This window comes from Microcaecilia unicolor, chromosome 4 (assembly GCF_901765095.1).
Source record: "Microcaecilia unicolor chromosome 4, aMicUni1.1, whole genome shotgun sequence".
Taxonomy (NCBI): Eukaryota; Metazoa; Chordata; class Amphibia; order Gymnophiona; family Siphonopidae; genus Microcaecilia; species Microcaecilia unicolor.
Genome location: NC_044034.1, coordinates 92,228,301 through 92,245,252, shown reverse-complemented (window position 1 = coordinate 92,245,252; position 16,952 = coordinate 92,228,301). Strand labels below are relative to the sequence as shown.

General features: G+C 44.5%; 1 protein-coding gene across 1 annotated transcript in view; it reads left to right on the top strand.

Annotated features, from left to right (window-relative positions):
* Positions 1-16,952, top strand: part of PHF11 (PHD finger protein 11) — a 154,000-nt gene that overhangs the window by 93,663 nt on the left and 43,385 nt on the right. The window contains exons 13-14 of the mRNA XM_030202407.1: positions 4,731-4,765; positions 5,332-5,420. Of these exons, the coding sequence (XP_030058267.1) occupies positions 4,731-4,765; positions 5,332-5,420 (124 nt within the window). The remainder of the gene's footprint in view (positions 1-4,730; positions 4,766-5,331; positions 5,421-16,952) is intronic.

Here is a 16,952-nt window from a genome sequence, read left to right as displayed (position 1 = left end):
AGTACCTGCTGGCCCTCATGGGACTCTCTATTTTGGGCTTTATGATCATAACAGGTCTTTTTCTTAGTCTGGGCTGCCTGCGAATTATCTCTGACAAAGCTCATGAGGTCTTCTAATTTGTGCTGCATATTGACTGTATATTCAATTACAGGGGTGTCAGAGGTGTCAGCTTTCCCCTCCCAATGTTCTCTTGTAAGGTCAAAGGGCCGTCTCACCCTCCGACCATAAAGCTGCTTGAATGGGGAGAACCCCGTAGACTCCTGGTTTACTTCTCTGTATGCAAACAGTTGGTAGGGCAACTATTTTTCCCAGTCCCGGTCTCCTAACTCCACAAAATTCTTTAACATATGCCTCAATGTCCCATTAAATCTCTCCACCAACCCATTAGTTTCAGGGTGATATGGGGTGGTACGGACAGATATCACTCCACAGTGTGTCAACAGATTTTGGATCAGCTCAGACATGAACTGTGTCCCTTGGTCTGAGAGTATTTCTCGTGGATATTCTACCCGGGAAAATATTTCTAGCAGGGCAGTGGCAACTTTCTCTGCTTCTGTTGAGGATAATGCTTCTGCTTCAGGATATCTGGTAGCAAAGTCCACCACTGTCAATATTTACCTTTTCCCATTCCGGCTAGGGACATCTAGAGGCCCCACAGCTATCCTCTCAAATGACTCACTGATGATGAGTTAAGGTTTCAGAGGTACGCGGGGGGTGATTTTGGGGCTTCCCCACTCTCTGGAACACATCACAGATTCAACAGTAGTCAGCTACAGCTCAAGATAATCCCAGCCAATAGAAGTTCTGTGTTAATCTAGTGTGTGTGTCATCCCCTGATGTCCTGCTAGTGGAATGTCATATTCAATCTGCAGGAGTTGTTCTCTGTATGCTTTGGGCACTATAAGCTGTTTCCCTGCTGTTCAGGGCCTGTTCAGTCTCTCTGTATAGTAAGTTCCCTTTTCATAGGATACAGTCTTTATGAGTCTCATCAGTTGGCTGGCTGACCAGCCCTCTGCCACAGGGCTTCCGGTCAGGGTCAGAGTGTTGTGCTTCCTGAAAAGCATATCTCTGTTTTATATCAGTATCCATATCTGGAAGGGTCTCTGCTGGTGACTCTGTCACATCAGGGTCAACAGTCTGATCAAAAGGTGGGTCAAATGTCATGCGGTCCCATACTCATGGCCTTGGTCACCTCAGGAACTGGTTCTACTGGAATGCCACCTCCTGAAGCTTGGTCAGCTGGTTCCACCTGGACTGGCTCAGGATCTGGTACTGGAAATGTGGTCTCTGCTGCCTCCAATTGTTGGGTCACCCGTGCCTGACTGTGGGTCACCATAGCGGAAATGCTGACTCCGCTATCAAGGGTAATGTTCATTGGACCCATGTCGGTCCCACACAGCATTGATACCTGCATGTTTTTCATTATTCCTACTTCTATGTATCCGGGCTTGGTACCCCAATCCAGGTATACTCGAGCAATGGGTACAGTCTCTCTGGATCCATTGGCTAACTCTATATCTACAGTGCACCCTGGAAGAACAGCATCTTCCGGCACTAGCTCTGATCTTAATAAAGTCATGCTAGAGCCAATGTCCACAGGCCCAGCCTCCTGGGTCTGATTCACAGTTACTGGGGTGCTGCAGTGTTGTGGAAACCTATCTGCTTCCTTGCTCGACGAATGACCAGTAATCTTCTGCACTGTATCTGCTGCGTAGGCCTCCTTCATGGGACTGCAGCTAACAACAAAAGCCGCCAGCTTTGGTGCAGGAACTGGAACGCTCTTTAGCACAGGCTTGGGGTTATCTGGTCAATCTTCTTTGAAATGTTGTTTACGTCCACACTGGTAACAAGGATGTTCATGCCTAAAGTCTTTAGGTTTTTGGGGAACACTGGAAGGTTTGCTGATAGTCTCTGAGGTTGCAGGACTATTTGGCGTAGAGCCCTGGCTGCCCTTAGATCACAGCTGCTGCAGATACAGACAACTTCTCTTTGCCAACCAGGGACGGTTAGCTACAAAGATGTCAGCCAACTCAGCCACCTTCTCTGGAGCACGGGGCTGGTGATCTTGAACATGTTCCCTCACCTTTGGATGTCGGCCAACTCAGCCGCTTTTTCTGGACTATGGGGCTGGTGATTTTGAACATGTTCCTTCACCTCTGGACGCTGTCAGCTTTTGGCAGTCCTCCAGGGTTTTAACCTCGGCCCCACTGAGCCACTGCTGGTGCTGGTATCTTAGCTGGATCACAAACTTGCTGTGAGTATCATCCACCCCCTTTTGCAAAGTCTGAAAGTTTAGTCTGTAAGTCTTGGCGGTGATAGCATAATGGTTCAACAAATCTTTGCGCACCTCCTCAAACTGGGAGCACATTTCCATGGATAGTCCTTGGAATGCCTCAAGTGCTGTACCAGTGAGCTTGCCTCCCAGATAGCTCACCCAGTCTATTTTTTGGGAATCTCACTGAAGTATCAAATTTTCTCAAAGGCAGTTAGATTCCCATCAATGTCCCCTTGGGCATTATCAAACTGCTCAAATAAGTTGGGCTTGATCCGGGTTGTGTATCCTGCCTCTGGCCTTGGCGCAGAGGTTGGGCTTGAACGTTGGATACGAGTCATTTCCAGATGGAATTCACACTCTTCATTCCGCAGCTGGTCTAGCTGCTGTTGCTCTATCATGTAGATCTGCCGGATTTCAGCTGGCATGGTATCCGGCCCTGCCAACTCACAGGCCTCTGCCCACAAGAAGTCTGGTCTCCCCCCAGGAGAACTCTGCACAGGCCGGTCCTGCAGCTCCTCCTCGCTGAGATCATCCAGTTGCTGTTGTGTTAGGTGAGGCATCACTGGTGTCTACTGGCTGCTGCCAGTCATCATCAGCATGCTTCTAATCTCCTAATACTTCAAAAAAAAAAAAACTGAATGGGGAAGGGACCCTGTTGCTGCTACACTTGTTCACTGTGCTCTGTGTCTGGAGGTTACAGATAAAAACAACTCTGAACCACTCAGTGGATACTGACCCTCACCCCACACACTGAGCCTGACACTCCCACCACTGCCACAAAAAAAGAAGGACAAAGGCCTGTCACGAAAAGCCTAGCACCCACCTGGTGTTAACCCCCCCTCAGCCACCTGGAGGGTCGGTCCCCAGCACTGCTTATGCCCACCTGCACCTGGGCATGTGCTATACACTGGCACCCTCCTCCCAACGACTGGGTCCCACTTGCCTCTTGGCGAGTCTCCCACTCTCAAGTTATTCCCCGGTGATTTCTAGGACACTGGAGCCATGATCCCAGGGGTCTCACAGTTCCTAGAAAGCACTCACAGACTCAATACAAACCACCAGGATTCTTAGTCAGTCCAAGACAACAGAGCTAATAAACTATTGAGTTTATTATCACAGAAATAGAACAGTGAATGATATAAACAGGTGGAAAAACAACAAGCAATAACAGGTAACTGAATAAGGATCAATATTAAAACTATTTAAATACTTTGTTACTACTTGGGTAGCACCTGGGGAATTTCAGGAAAATACTGCTTACAGGTCTTGAATAGGGCCTCAGGGCAGAGATGCTTACCCTCTGTACTCCCTGTCTGACTGAGGAAAATCCAGTACCTCCTGGTTGGATTTGAACTCCAGGGCCAATCAGAGCCCAGAGCACCAACTTTGAAAGTATCTGGCCAATGGCACTGCAGATTGCCTTTCCACAGGGCTTAAACTGAAAAAGAAAGCAGTCATCTCTGCAACATCTTCTAAACAGAAAACAAACACCACCGCCTGTTGGCAAAACAAGAGAAATACACTGCATGGAAACATTAGTACAATTCACAGGCTTGGAAACCCCCTGTTTCGCCACAATAATTGATTAAGATTTGAAAGCAGCCTCAAAAAGTTATATACTGGATTTGAATATGGCAATGATACACCAACTCAGGAAGTCTGATCCAAGCTTATAGCATAAGTAGATTTATGTTGGATAACTGGTTAAGGTTCTAGGTTGCATGCCACCTAGAACCTTAATCAGTATAGGCAACTTTAAAGATTTACTTTTATCATATCCTGATGACTTGACTTAAATCATATACCACTATAGAACTTGAGTCTTCTTGAAGATTAAAATTGCTAATTAACTGTTTCTTCAACATATTTTTTCACTTTTATATCTGCATCTCCAGATGGCTGTTTGTCACCCTGTGGGCTCTCTCACTGGCTGAGTGCTGATTCTGAGACTTCACCCCCTTTTCTAGCATCCAGGATTGCTCCTGTAGTAGCAGTCACCTTCCCTCCTTTTCTTCCTCTTCATGGTTTGCCTGTTGAAAGGAAACTCAACCTCATCTCTTGTGACAGAAAGAGGTTGTTCTCAGGATATGAAAGGTTTGCATATAATGGAGGCAGTGCAAACAAAGCTATCTCATACATATATATTATGGATAGTCTGAAAACCTGATTAGGTGGGTGGCCCCTGAGGACTGGGTTGAAAACTACTGCTATATGCATGACAGAGGGTTGGCCCCAGTTGATTATGTGTGTTACCCTCTAGAAGCTTGCTTAATTCCACCTAGCTAACAGGCTGCCTTTGATGCATGTTACATTTGTGAAGGGAAAACAGAACCTATGCCTAATCTAATTAAAAGTCCTGACATCAGCTTTGTTCTGCCTTTAATGGGGATTAAATGCTTTCTCTAAAATTAAAGAATATAATGTAAAAGAGGTTAATTGTTCAATTGATTTTTAGCAGGAAAATTACATGGATGCTCCTGGAACGAAAAGGTAAGTTTCTTTTCAGTATAAAATATTTAGAAGCCCATATTCAGTGGAACAGGGAATATTTAATTTGAAACTTCTAACATTTTGAAATTATATATATAGTCACTGTCAGTATAAGTTTTTTAAGAAGTACAGTTGCATATATGGGTATGAGTGGAATGTCCAGAGTAGAAATTTCAACTTTTGCCTGCTTTTCATCTTATGCAGTTGGGCGTATAATTAGAGCTTCTGATTTTAGATTTAATTGATAAACACTAATAAAGCATCCCTGTTGCAAAATAAATAAAGTAGACGTTAAGTACTGTAGCCACCCTCTTCTGATTTGTCTTGTATCTTCTACTCAGTTTTTGTGCCTTTTCTACACTAATGACGCCTAAGTGATGCAAAGGTACATATTTGATTGCACCAAAAATGTACCTAGCAATAATACTCGTGGCATGAAAACACTTATAAACACAGATGTTTTTATACCCTCATAAAATGCTTAATTTTCGTGATCCGCGCCTACATTTTACATGCATCCTGGAAAAAGAAAAGAATATCAATCTTGGATTCTGTCCTTGTCATAGGAAAGAAAAGACAAACCACAGTTATTCTGCATCTAATGAAAAATGTAATTCACATTTATCTCCTCGAAGGTTGGAGTTAAGAAAGAAGGGTAAGTTTGGTTCTTTATCAATGATAATTTAAAAAACACCCAGATAAATTGCTGTGCAGTACATATAATTACATCAGTCTTCATGTTAAAAGCATCTAAAACTGGGGACTTTAAATACTAAAAACAGAGTTGAACAGAATTAACCTTCAAAAAATGTCTTTTCAGTTTCTCAATTCTGTGCGTGACTTGACTTCTATTCAGTTGAAGATGCTGCCCTATTTTCTGGTCTATTATCTGTTTTAAAAAACCTTTATTATCAGTTTTTTTTTTGGGGGGGGGGGACCATAAAGTGTTTACTAAAACTTGGAATTTTTTTTCTTCTTTTTTATTTTATTTATTAATTTAAATTTTTACCAAGTACAAAAACTTGAATAAGGTAATACAGGATCGTTTCAAATTAAAATAATGATATTCTTGAGGAAATAACTTTATACCTTTTTTAGACCACAAAATGCAGAGGAGGAGGTACAATTTCAGGAGAGAAAATTAAAGAATAAAGAAAGAAAAAAAATAGCACAATTATCATATTACAAATCACCTGTCATTTCTACATCTTAATCTCTCTATTACTGACATCAAACTATAATTACTTTAGTATTTTCTTTTGGCTTATAAAAGCTATTAATTGTTCAGGTTGGAAAAAAATATATTTTAGCCCTTGATATTTTATAACACATTTACATGGGTAATTTAAATAAAAAGAGGCCCCTAATTCAAGGGTCTCTTTCCATAAAGCCAAAAAGGATTTTCTTCTTTCCTGTGTCTGGCTAGTAACATCGGTGTACATCCATATCTTTCCCCCATAAAATAAAGTCTGAGATTTCTTGAAAAACATATGTTTTACCGCTTCCATATCTTGTTCAAATATAAATACGATACTAAATAAGTTATTGTACCCAAACTGTGCATACAGTTTATATCTTACTTCTAATGCCAGTCAGAAAATCACAAATTTCATTCAACTTTTATAATATTTTCCTCTTTACTGAAATATTTTATGCAATAAACACTTTCTTGTGGAAATATTTCCTGTTTATACTGCATAGACACAAATCAACCTACATATATATGTTATAACATCATACTTACTAAACACCAAGCATACCACCATACATACTTCAATGGAGCTAATAGTCATCAATCTTTTTTACTCAAAATACAAATGCAATACAAAAAACCATCCTAAGCATAAACAAATGTCCTGAACCAATCTGTAACAAAGTTACACGTTTAAATTAGCAAGGAGTCTTCTGAAAAACAGTGCTGCATTTGTAATCCCAAAAAGTCTTATCTTTGAGCAGTGCAATCTTGTAGGCTCCTTATTTTTGTATCGGCTTCATGGTTGGCTGAAGAACAGAGATAAGCCTCACAGTCCAAGCTCTGTGATGCTGTAACACAGCATTATCTCTTTAACATAAACCTCTTCAAGCCCAACACGTTTCACACTAGGCATCTTCAGGGGCTCCAATTCTATGCACAGTAGCAAAACAGGAATATAAATTCCCTCCTCACATATCAACAATATACCACATTCAATATACTTAAAAGCATAGGCGTAGTTTGACTGTTTCATTTTTGGGGGGGGGGGGGGGCAAAGAATGGGCAGAGCATATTAGCATATTCATTTGTATATATACATATGCAAATGAATATGCTAATATGGAGGAAGGAATTGAAATTTACAGGCAAAATATCACAGATGCACATTTTAAAAAGCTGACACATTTCAATTAATAAATTATGAATAAAATACTTTTATCTACCTTTGTTGTCTGATCATTTAGTTTTTCTATTCGCTTTGGTCCCAGTGTCTTCTGTTTTATGCAGTGTCTTCTTTCCAGTAGGCTTCCCTCTGCTCCCCACCCTCCCAGTCCCATCCATCTCTTGCTCCTTCCCTCTGCTCCCCACCCCTCCCAGTCCCATCCATCTTCTGTTCCTTCCCTCTGCTCACCATCCCTCCGTCCCATCCATCTTCTGCTCCTTCCCTCTGCTGTGCCTGACCTCGCCCAATCCCATCCATCTCCTGGTCCATCCCTCTGCTCCCCACCCCTCCCAGTCCCATCCATCTCTTGCTCCTTCCCTCTGCTCCCCACCCCTCCCAGTTCCATCCATCTTCCCTCTGCTCCCCACCCCACCCAGTTCCATCCATCTTCCTTCTACTGCCCCCCCCCCCGCGAGGTCCAAGATCGTGACTCCGTTTACCCCCTCTCTTCCTCCCTCCCTTCAGTGCAGGCAACAGTCTTCTTCAGCTTTTTCAGTGTTCCTGGCAGCGGTAGCGATGTACACGCTGCCTTCGGTCTGCCCCGGAAGCCTTCTCTTCAAGTTCCTGTTCCCACCTATGCGGGAACAGGAACTTGAAGAGAAGGCTTTGGGGCAAAGCCGAAGGCAGCGTGTACATCGCTACTGCTGCCAGGAACGCTGAAAAAGACTGCTGCCTGCACCGGAGGGAGGGAGGAATAGAGGGGGGTAGACGGACACGCTCCTCTCCGTCCGCTTGGCTTCCCTGCCCTCTCTGTCTGCGTCCCGCCTTCCTCTGATGTCAGAGGAAGGCGGGACGCAGACAGAGAGGGCAGGGAAGCCAAGCGGATGGAGAGGAGCGCGTGCCTGCATGTTTTTTTTTTTTAACTACTGACGCGGCGGCGCCTCGTCGTCGTTTGGGGGGGCATTGCCCCCCCCCCCAGTCTACGCCCATGCTTAAAAGCTATATTCACCTCACTCTCTATAAGCTCTCATATCTCTGGGCAATTGCCAAGATGGCTCCCTCCATGGAATGTCGGAAGTGACATCAGCAAAGCGGTGTTACCGCAATACAGGTTATACTCTCTCCTACCTGTTGCTATCTTTTATAGATTCCCCCACTCCACTTCTTTGTTCAAACCCATAGGTGTCACTGTTCTCCAATCATGTATTAATCGCTGCTCACTCTGCATCATTCTATGTAGCACATTACCTTTACTTAAATCTATTTGTAATAGCACTAGAAACCTCAAATTTTCTAACCTATGTTGGTTATCCTGCCAGTGTTTAACAAGTGGTGTATCAACTTTGTGAAGTCTAATGTTGCTCAGGTGTTGTGCAACGCGATGTTTTACCTTTTTCACTGTTCGACCTATGTACATTAATTTACATGGGCAAACAATCGCATATATAACATAACATGAATCACAATCTGTAGAGGACCATAATTGAAAAAATCTCAAATTGCTTTGGTTAGGAATTTCAACACTACAGGTCTCCAAAGCATATGAACATTTGTACAGCCCTTACACTTATGATGTGCACGCCCTTCAGTCTCAACTAAATGTGTGTGTTGTTTCAATTTTTCTCCTAAATTTTGTCCACGCCTTTATGAGAACCGGGGACTATCTTGAAACACTTTATGGATACCTAAAATGCCCCAGTATTTCTGTATGATTTGAGTAACTTGTTTCGATTGTGCCGCATAAGGTAAAATGCCTGTCAAACGATCATCTGCATGTTCATTACCTTTCTCAAACAACCATTCTCTCTGCACATTAAATGCCCTTTTGAAGGCTTTATGCACCACCTTACTGGGATAACACTGCTCATTAAATCTTTATTTCATCTGAGATGCTTGTGTTATAAAATCCTGTTTTTCTGAACAAATCCTGTGAATACGCAGAAATTGTCCTACAGGTATCCCATTTTTTAGAGGGATCGGGTGAAAACTGGTGTAGTGGAGCAGGGTATTTCTATCTGTGGGCTTGCGAAATACCTGAGTAATGAACGAATTATCGTTCCATTCAATGTGCACATCTAGGAAGTCCACTGCATTTATTCCCTATATGTGCAGTGAATTTAATGTTAGAATCATATTCATTCAACTTTAATAAAAATTCATTCAGCATTTCACTATTCCCTCTCCAGATGAAAAAAACATCATCTAGATACCGTAACCACTGAGTTATATATTGCATATAACCATTTTGATATACATATTTGTCTTCAAACTAGGCCATGTAGAGGTTGGCTATCGTGGGGGCTACCGTGGCCCCATCACCATCCCTTTTGTCTGCAGAAAAAAATCATTCTCAAACTTAAAATAGTTATTTAATATGACCTTTTCTGCTAACTGATTCAAAAACCCATGTTTTTCTCTTGAATATTCCATCTTCTCTAATTGCTGTTTAATGAGTTGGATTGCTGCTGTTTGGGATATGTTTGTGTATAATGCTGACACATCTAAAGAGACTAACACTACACGTTCATCTGCAGTAATGTGCAAAGCGTCCAATTTCTGCAGCAAGTGGGTAGAGTCTCTGATATACGATCGAATGGTTGGAACTGCTTTCTCTGGTCAGCCCCAGGGTCCTTCCCTCTGTCACAACTTCCTGTTGCCGCAGGAGGACACAGCAGAAGGAAAACCTTGAAGTGGCCGGTGGGGAGCTTGACATAACTGCTGCTGGCAGTGCCAGTGAACACTGCAAGTCTGTAGTGCTGGGGGGAAGGTACAGAGGGAGATAGGAAGGTGATGATGCCAGACCCACAGGAGGGAACAGAGAAAGGGAGAAACTGCACACAGAAGGGAAGGGGGAGGGAGAAATGCAGCACATGGATGGAAGGGGAGGGGCTAAATGCACAGGAAAGAAAGGGAAGGGAGAGGGTGAAATGCAACAGATCAATGAAAGGGGAGAGAGGGAGGCTAAATACAAAGGAAGGGAATGGGGAGAATACTGCAAAGGGAAGGGAGGGAAACATTCTACACATGGATGGAAGGGAAGGGAAAGGGGAAATGCTAAGACAAAATTACTGTATTTTTGTAACGATGTGTCTTCAGGAGAATAGTTGTCATTAAAAAAAATCCTCTAAGGTTTTGGGGATTTTTTTAGATACTCAATTAACAATGGAATTTCAAATAAATTACCTGAATAAAAAGATTTTTTTTTAATTGCAACAATTGAGAGCAATCAGATCGGTCTTTTTTTACAGAACACTTTTGTATGCTGGTATAGGCCATTGTTTTATCTGAATTGGACTATTCCAGGGTCCTATATGTTACATTAAATTTAAGACTTGTTAATAAATTGCTATTGCTGCAAAATACTGCCGCTAAAGTGATCTATGGTTGTTCCCAATGTGATCATGTGACGCCTTTACTCAAAAGCCTTCACTGGCTACCAATTTCGGCATGAATCGATTTTAAGACTGCTTGTACTGTATTTAAAATCTTATGGGGGAACTGTTCTCCTCTTCTTCCACAATTAATAGCTTATCAAGCCTTTCAGAAGAATTCTCGCTTCTATTATATACGCTTTTTTTTTATTTGTAAGAAGTCTTTTATTGAAAATTCTCAATAAACAATATACAATATTCATCGCTCTACACTGGTATGTTTACAATGTAGTCCTGGCAAGATGAAACCCAGGTAGTGCAATTTACTGCCACAGTACAACAATGAAATATAAACTGTAGAAACTTCAACTTTTTTTTTTTGTTTTGAAAAAGAAAACATTTCCCCCCCCCCCCTATCCCCCATCTAATCAACCGCCCCCATCCATTGTTAAGTCCTGCCCAATCCCTCCCGCCCCCATCTATTTCCCTGCCCTTCACAACTGTCTCACTATGTGTCATTCACACTTCTCACATGTGCCTGTTCTAAACATTACCTGCTGCATTGACAAAAAACTGCCATATATCATGCCACTTGTGCGTTTGATGTCTCCTGACTGCCAAGAGTCTTTCCATCTCGCACACATGTTTCAGTTTATTGTGCCACCTCTTGACCGAAGGGACCCCCTGTTGTTTCCAGTGCTGTGCAATTGTCACTCGGGCAACACATACCGCCTGCCTCAGCAGCTTATGCTGCGCAGCCGGCATGCCCTCAACTTTAGCAGCAAAAAGAAACACCGTCGAAGCCCAAGGAATGGGTGTTTGTAACCAGCTCTGTAGCCTGTTTTGAACCGCCTTCCAGAAAGCTCTCACTTAATGACAACTCCACCAAAGGTGCCCCATAGTCCCCCTCATACCAACAGAGACCTGATATGTTTGGGTATATGCGCTGGAGGCGATCAGGAGTAAGGTACCACCTGTATAGCACCTTCATAGCATTTTCCTTTAACGGGACGTGTATGGAGACCCTTGTCGCCTCACGTTCTATTCTCTCCCACCCCGGCACATCCAGTGTCACCCCCAGTTCCCTCTCCCATCCCCTCCTATGGCACTCATACACAGGGTTATGCGCAGTGATATATTTGTAAAGTGTACCTATCAAGCCTCTAGAAGTGGTTAACTTTTCACATATCTCCTCTAGGTAGCCTTTGGTCCGCTTAATTACTGTAGTAACTGCCTTGGTGCGGAAGAAGTGAGCTAATTGGTAGTATACAAAATCGTCTCTCAACACCCCAGGGTATCGTGACTGCAGCTCTCCAAATTCAAGGAGAGTGTCTCCATTAAACAGCTGGTCCCATGTTCGCAGCCCTTGCCTGTACCACCTCATGACCGAGCCGTCCGTCGTCCCGGGCAAGAATAACGGGTTGTGTGCAATAGGGGCCAAACGTGTCAAAGTACACCTGCCCCCCGGAAACAGCTGATCCCAGTAGTGAAGGGTAACCTCCACCGAGGGACACACGCTCTCAGCTAGTTTGCGGAATGGCTTTGGTAGCCACATAAGCGCTCCCAACGGTGTCGTCCCCGCCGAGTGTTGCTCCAAATGCACCCATTGTCTGTCCGGGTATCCCTGGTACCATTCCAAAGCTACCTTTCCTTGGGCCGCCCGATAGTACCAGAAGACATTCGGGACCGCCAGGCCTCCCCGACGTCTCCCTTGATACAGTAGGGTACGAGACAGCCTAGGATGTTTTCCTGCCCAGACGAAACGCACAATTCTATCTTGCAAAGAGGCAAGAAATCGTCTGGGCATCATTACAGGCAGCACCTGGAATAAGTATAAGATTCGTGGTAAGACATTCATCTTAAGAATTGCTATACGACCGAACCAGGAGACCTCTAAATCACCCCAGCGTTCCATATCTGCCACAAGGGTTCGGACCAGGCCTTTGTAATTAGCTGAGAATAAGTCTGGTAAGTTGGAAGTGAGGTTCACCCCCAAATATCGAATGTACCTACCCGCCCACCGAAAAGCATGAGCAGCTTTAAGTTCTGCAACTGTATCTTCCGGTAGAGAGATATTCAGGGCCTCAGACTTTGTCAATTTACTTTAAAGCCCGATACTCTAGAATACTCCTCAATAAGTTGGGTAAGCCTAGGGAACGCGTCGTGGGGGCGGGTAATATACAGCAGAACATCATCCGCAAAGAGTGCCATTTTATGCATCCTCCCTGCCACAATAGGCCCTGCAATCAGCGGATCTTTCCGAACCCGAGAGGCAAATGGCTCCATGACAATAGCAAACAAAAGAGGGGAAAGAGGGCAACCCTGCCTTGTGCCCCTATGCAAGGAAAATGAACCTGAGTGACTGCTGTTAATCTTAATGCAAGCTCTGGGAAAGGAATAAAATGCTTGTATCCAGCCCCTAAACCGTGTACCAAACCCCAAAGTCTCCAGGGTCCTATACATAAAGGGCCAGTGGACCCTGTCGAAGGCCTTTTCTGCATCTAAGCTTAAGAGGCACAGCGGTCTCTGGTTTCGCTTGGCCAAGTATATGAGATCTAAAGTGCGTCTGATATTGTCCATTGCCTTTCGATAGGAAACAAAGCCCACTTGATCAGGGTGCACTAAGGTTGGCAAAAGTGGCGCCAGCCTATTAGCAAGGACCTTTGCCAGGATTTTAACGTCAGCATTTAGTACAGATATAGGCCTATAAGAGCCGCATTCAGTGGGATCTTTGCCGGGCTTTGGGATCACCGCTATCCAGGCCTCCAACATTGTTTGTGGCAGAATTCCTCCCACCCCTACCTGATTAAACATATCTGCAAGCAAGGGGGCCAATTCAGTGGCGAATGTCCGGTAGAACTCGTTGGGGAAGCCGTCAAGCCCCGGGGACTTGTTCGAGGGCATACCTCCAATCGCCTCCTGAACCTCTTTAGGTGTAACAGGCCTCTCCAACAGTTCCTGATGTTGCTTAGCTAAAGGGATGAGATCACTGTCTTGCAAGTAGTTATCAATTTTTTCCCTAGGAGGTTCAATCTCCTGCTCGTAGAGCTTCTGATAATATTCTCTGAAGCGCTGGCGAATGAGTGCCGATTGACGCAACAAACCACCCCCTCTATCTTTCACCTGCTTAATCATTCTATCCACCTTCTGTCTTCTCAGTCGCATTGCCAATAGTCGCCCAGCTTTGTTAGTTAATTCATACGATTGTACACCCTGTCTCGCCCTAATTAACTCAAGTTGTTCCGAGTACATCGAGTCCAATGCCATTCTCTCCCTACACAGGGCATCCCAAATTTGTGGCGAGGGACCAGCCTTGTGCTGTTGCTCCAATGCCTGTATATGTCTTATGCATACATTTAAGCGAGATCTACGGGCCCTGGCACAAGTACTAGCCAATTGCAAAAAGTGTCCTCTGGACACCGCCTTTAAAGCGTCCCACACCACATGCAATGGTGGGCCAGAAGCTAAGTTGTGGTCCAGGTATTCTTTAAACACCTGTTTGTAGCCCTCCACCACCTGCTCGTCCTGCAACAGGCTCGTATTCAGAGACCAGCGTCTGTCTTTCACTTCAGTCTGGATATTTGGGAGAGTGACCCATATTGGGGCGTGATCGGATATCGTCATACTACCAATTCCAGCGTCCGGGCCTAGTTCCACTAGTGTTGTGTCTAGGAAGATGTAGTCAATACGGGAGTATGTTTCGTGTACCGGAGAGTAGTAAGTGTAATCCCGTTCTGCATGGTGTGTCAATCTCCAAAGATCTAAGAGTCCCAGGGAGTAAGCCAACGAGGCCAGCGATTGCGCTTCTTTGTGCCCCTCCGTCCTAACTGCCCCTGAGCGGTCGTGTCCTGGATTCATAACTGCGTTGAAATCACCCCCAAGTATGAGCGCCCCAGTAGTGAAGGTCCCCAATAAGGTTTGAATTTTGGTAAAAAAATCCCCTTGTCCAGAATTTGGGGCATATATTGATGCTATCGTGAGGACTACTTGGTCTAGCGTAAGTTGTAAAAATAAATAGCGCCCCCCAGGGTCTCTTTTAGTCTGCGTCACCTGGGCCCCCAGTGAAGAGTGCAGCAATATCGCCACTCCTCCCCTCCTTGAGTCAGCCCCGGATGCGCAGTAGACCCCTGAGTAGCCAGGGCAGGAGAGAAATTTCTCGTGTTTGCGACGCAGGTGTGTTTCTTGCAAAAGAACTACATGTGGTTTTAACCGGTGGAGTTCCCCATAGAGCTTCTGTCTTTTTTGAGGCATGTTAAGTCCCTTGACATTATAGGAGACTATCTTCAGCTCAGGACACATGTCTTAGTGTGTATAAAAAGCTAAGGTCTGCATAGAATAAAAGCAATGTACATTCCCCTTGTGAGCAACACAGTTCTGTATAGCCATAGTTGTTACCTATGTCTTCCCTCTCCCCACAACCCTCCCTCATCTCGTTCCCCCCATCCCTCCCCGACATCACCCCACTGTTACACCAACCAGGAGTGTACAACCCCTAGATGGGTTCCGAGAAAGTGGGTCACAACACTCCCGACACCCCCGCCAGGCATCCCCTCCCCCCGCCCAGTTGCATTCCAGCATTCAACATTCATTGTATACAACCCTATCTGTCCCCCTTCAACATAGTGTTAGTTCCTGTAAAGTGTATCTATATGCTTTCAGCCTCAGCCAACCACATCATGTCATTCGTGCAATCCAATCAAACTTCTAATCCCACAACCCTCACCTCACAGCGTTAATTAGCTGGTCGTCCCCCAGTCTTGGTCGCCTGTTTGAACAGTTCCTGGCAGACCAACGGGAGCTAAGCAAAAAGACATGTATCTATGTCCATTTACTCAGTCCAAATGTTTTTTTTTTCTGAGCTGCAATCTGTCCAGTCATCTCTTGATTTTGCCACGTCGCACTGGTCCCGGTGCTCGTTGCCAGCCCTGAAGCTTAGCCATGGTGGATGTTGCCAGCTCACCTGGTGGGACGGCCGAATTCACCAGCTCTGCCGCGTGCAGGGCCTCCCAGGCTTCTTGTAAGGATCGCACACGGTATTTGCTACCCTTCAGGGTAAAGTTCAAAGAAAACGGGAAGCCCCATCTGTATTGCACTTGATGTTTTGTTAAAATATCTAGGGCTGGTTTCATTTGTCGTCGTTGCTGTAGGGTATATTGTGACAAATCTTGATACACCAAAACCTTTGCGCCTCCAAACTCCAGATTCTGCGCCTTCCGCGCCTTTGTCATGATCAATTCCTTGGTTTCATATTTGTGGAAGCGGACAATAATATCTCGCTGTTGCTGTTCTTTGCGAGCTCCAAGCGCTCTATGCGCTCTGTCCAGTTCCACGGTTTTCTCTCCAGCTTCTGGGCCAAGTAAAGAGGCACATATCGTCTGCACAATCTGTGTAACATCCTCTATTTCTCCCCCTTCTGGCACCCCACGAAACCTAAGGTTGTTTCGCCTCCCTCGATTTTCTAAATCATCTATCTTATATTCTAATTCCAGTCGGTGTTTGTCCAGTTCAAGCAGCTTCTCGTTATGTTTAAGCAATGTCTCTGCCTGTTCTTCTAGTTTAAGTTCTACATCTTCCACCCGCCCCCCCCCAACTCACGGAGATCCGTGCTCAAGGAATCCATGCGTTCCAGAATTTCATCCTTCGACTGCTTTATCTCCGCCTGGATATTCGCTAAGAACCTCCGCAGTTCAGTCGGGATACTTTTTTTGGAGGGCGGGTGTCGCTGTTCAGCCTGAGACTGGGCCGATTCGGAGTCGGAATGCGAGGCTCGCTCTGGTGACTCATGGCGTTTGGCGCTTTTTCCCGCCATGATTTTCTCAGACCGCTTGTTCTCTTTTTTGCGCGTAGCGGGAGTTTTGCTCATCGCCAATTCTGTTGAAGGGAGATTTTAACAAGCTGATAGCGCTATTTTCTCACGCTTGCTGCCGTTTTTTATTGCTGTTTAAGGCTGATATCTAGCGCGAGGAGACGGAGCTTCCAAGCTAGGCTGCCATCTCTCCCGGTGACGTCACTTCCTCCTCCTCTATTATATACTCTTTTACTGGGGTTTCTGTCTGTTAAAAAAGTATGTTAGAAAAAGTTTTTGATGGCTCTTTTATTTATCAAGCTAGCAAATTGATAAATATACCTGAATGAATTCAAACACTTTTTGATTATTTAGAATTTCGTAATGGATTGAAGACTTATCTTTTTAGTTAAATAATATAATAGGGCTATCAGTATCTTTAACTTTGTGTTTTTAACTTTATGTAACCCATTTAGTCTTTACTGATTATAGTGGGATATAAATACCCAGAAGATAAGTGAAGGGAGGGGGGACATGCTGTAAATGGATGGAAAAGAAGGGAGGGGAGAAATGTGCCTGGATGGAAGAAGAGAGAGGGGGAAATGCTGTACATTTATAGAAGGGAAAAGAAGGGAGGGGGAAATGTGCATAGATGGAAGGGAGAGGGGGAAATG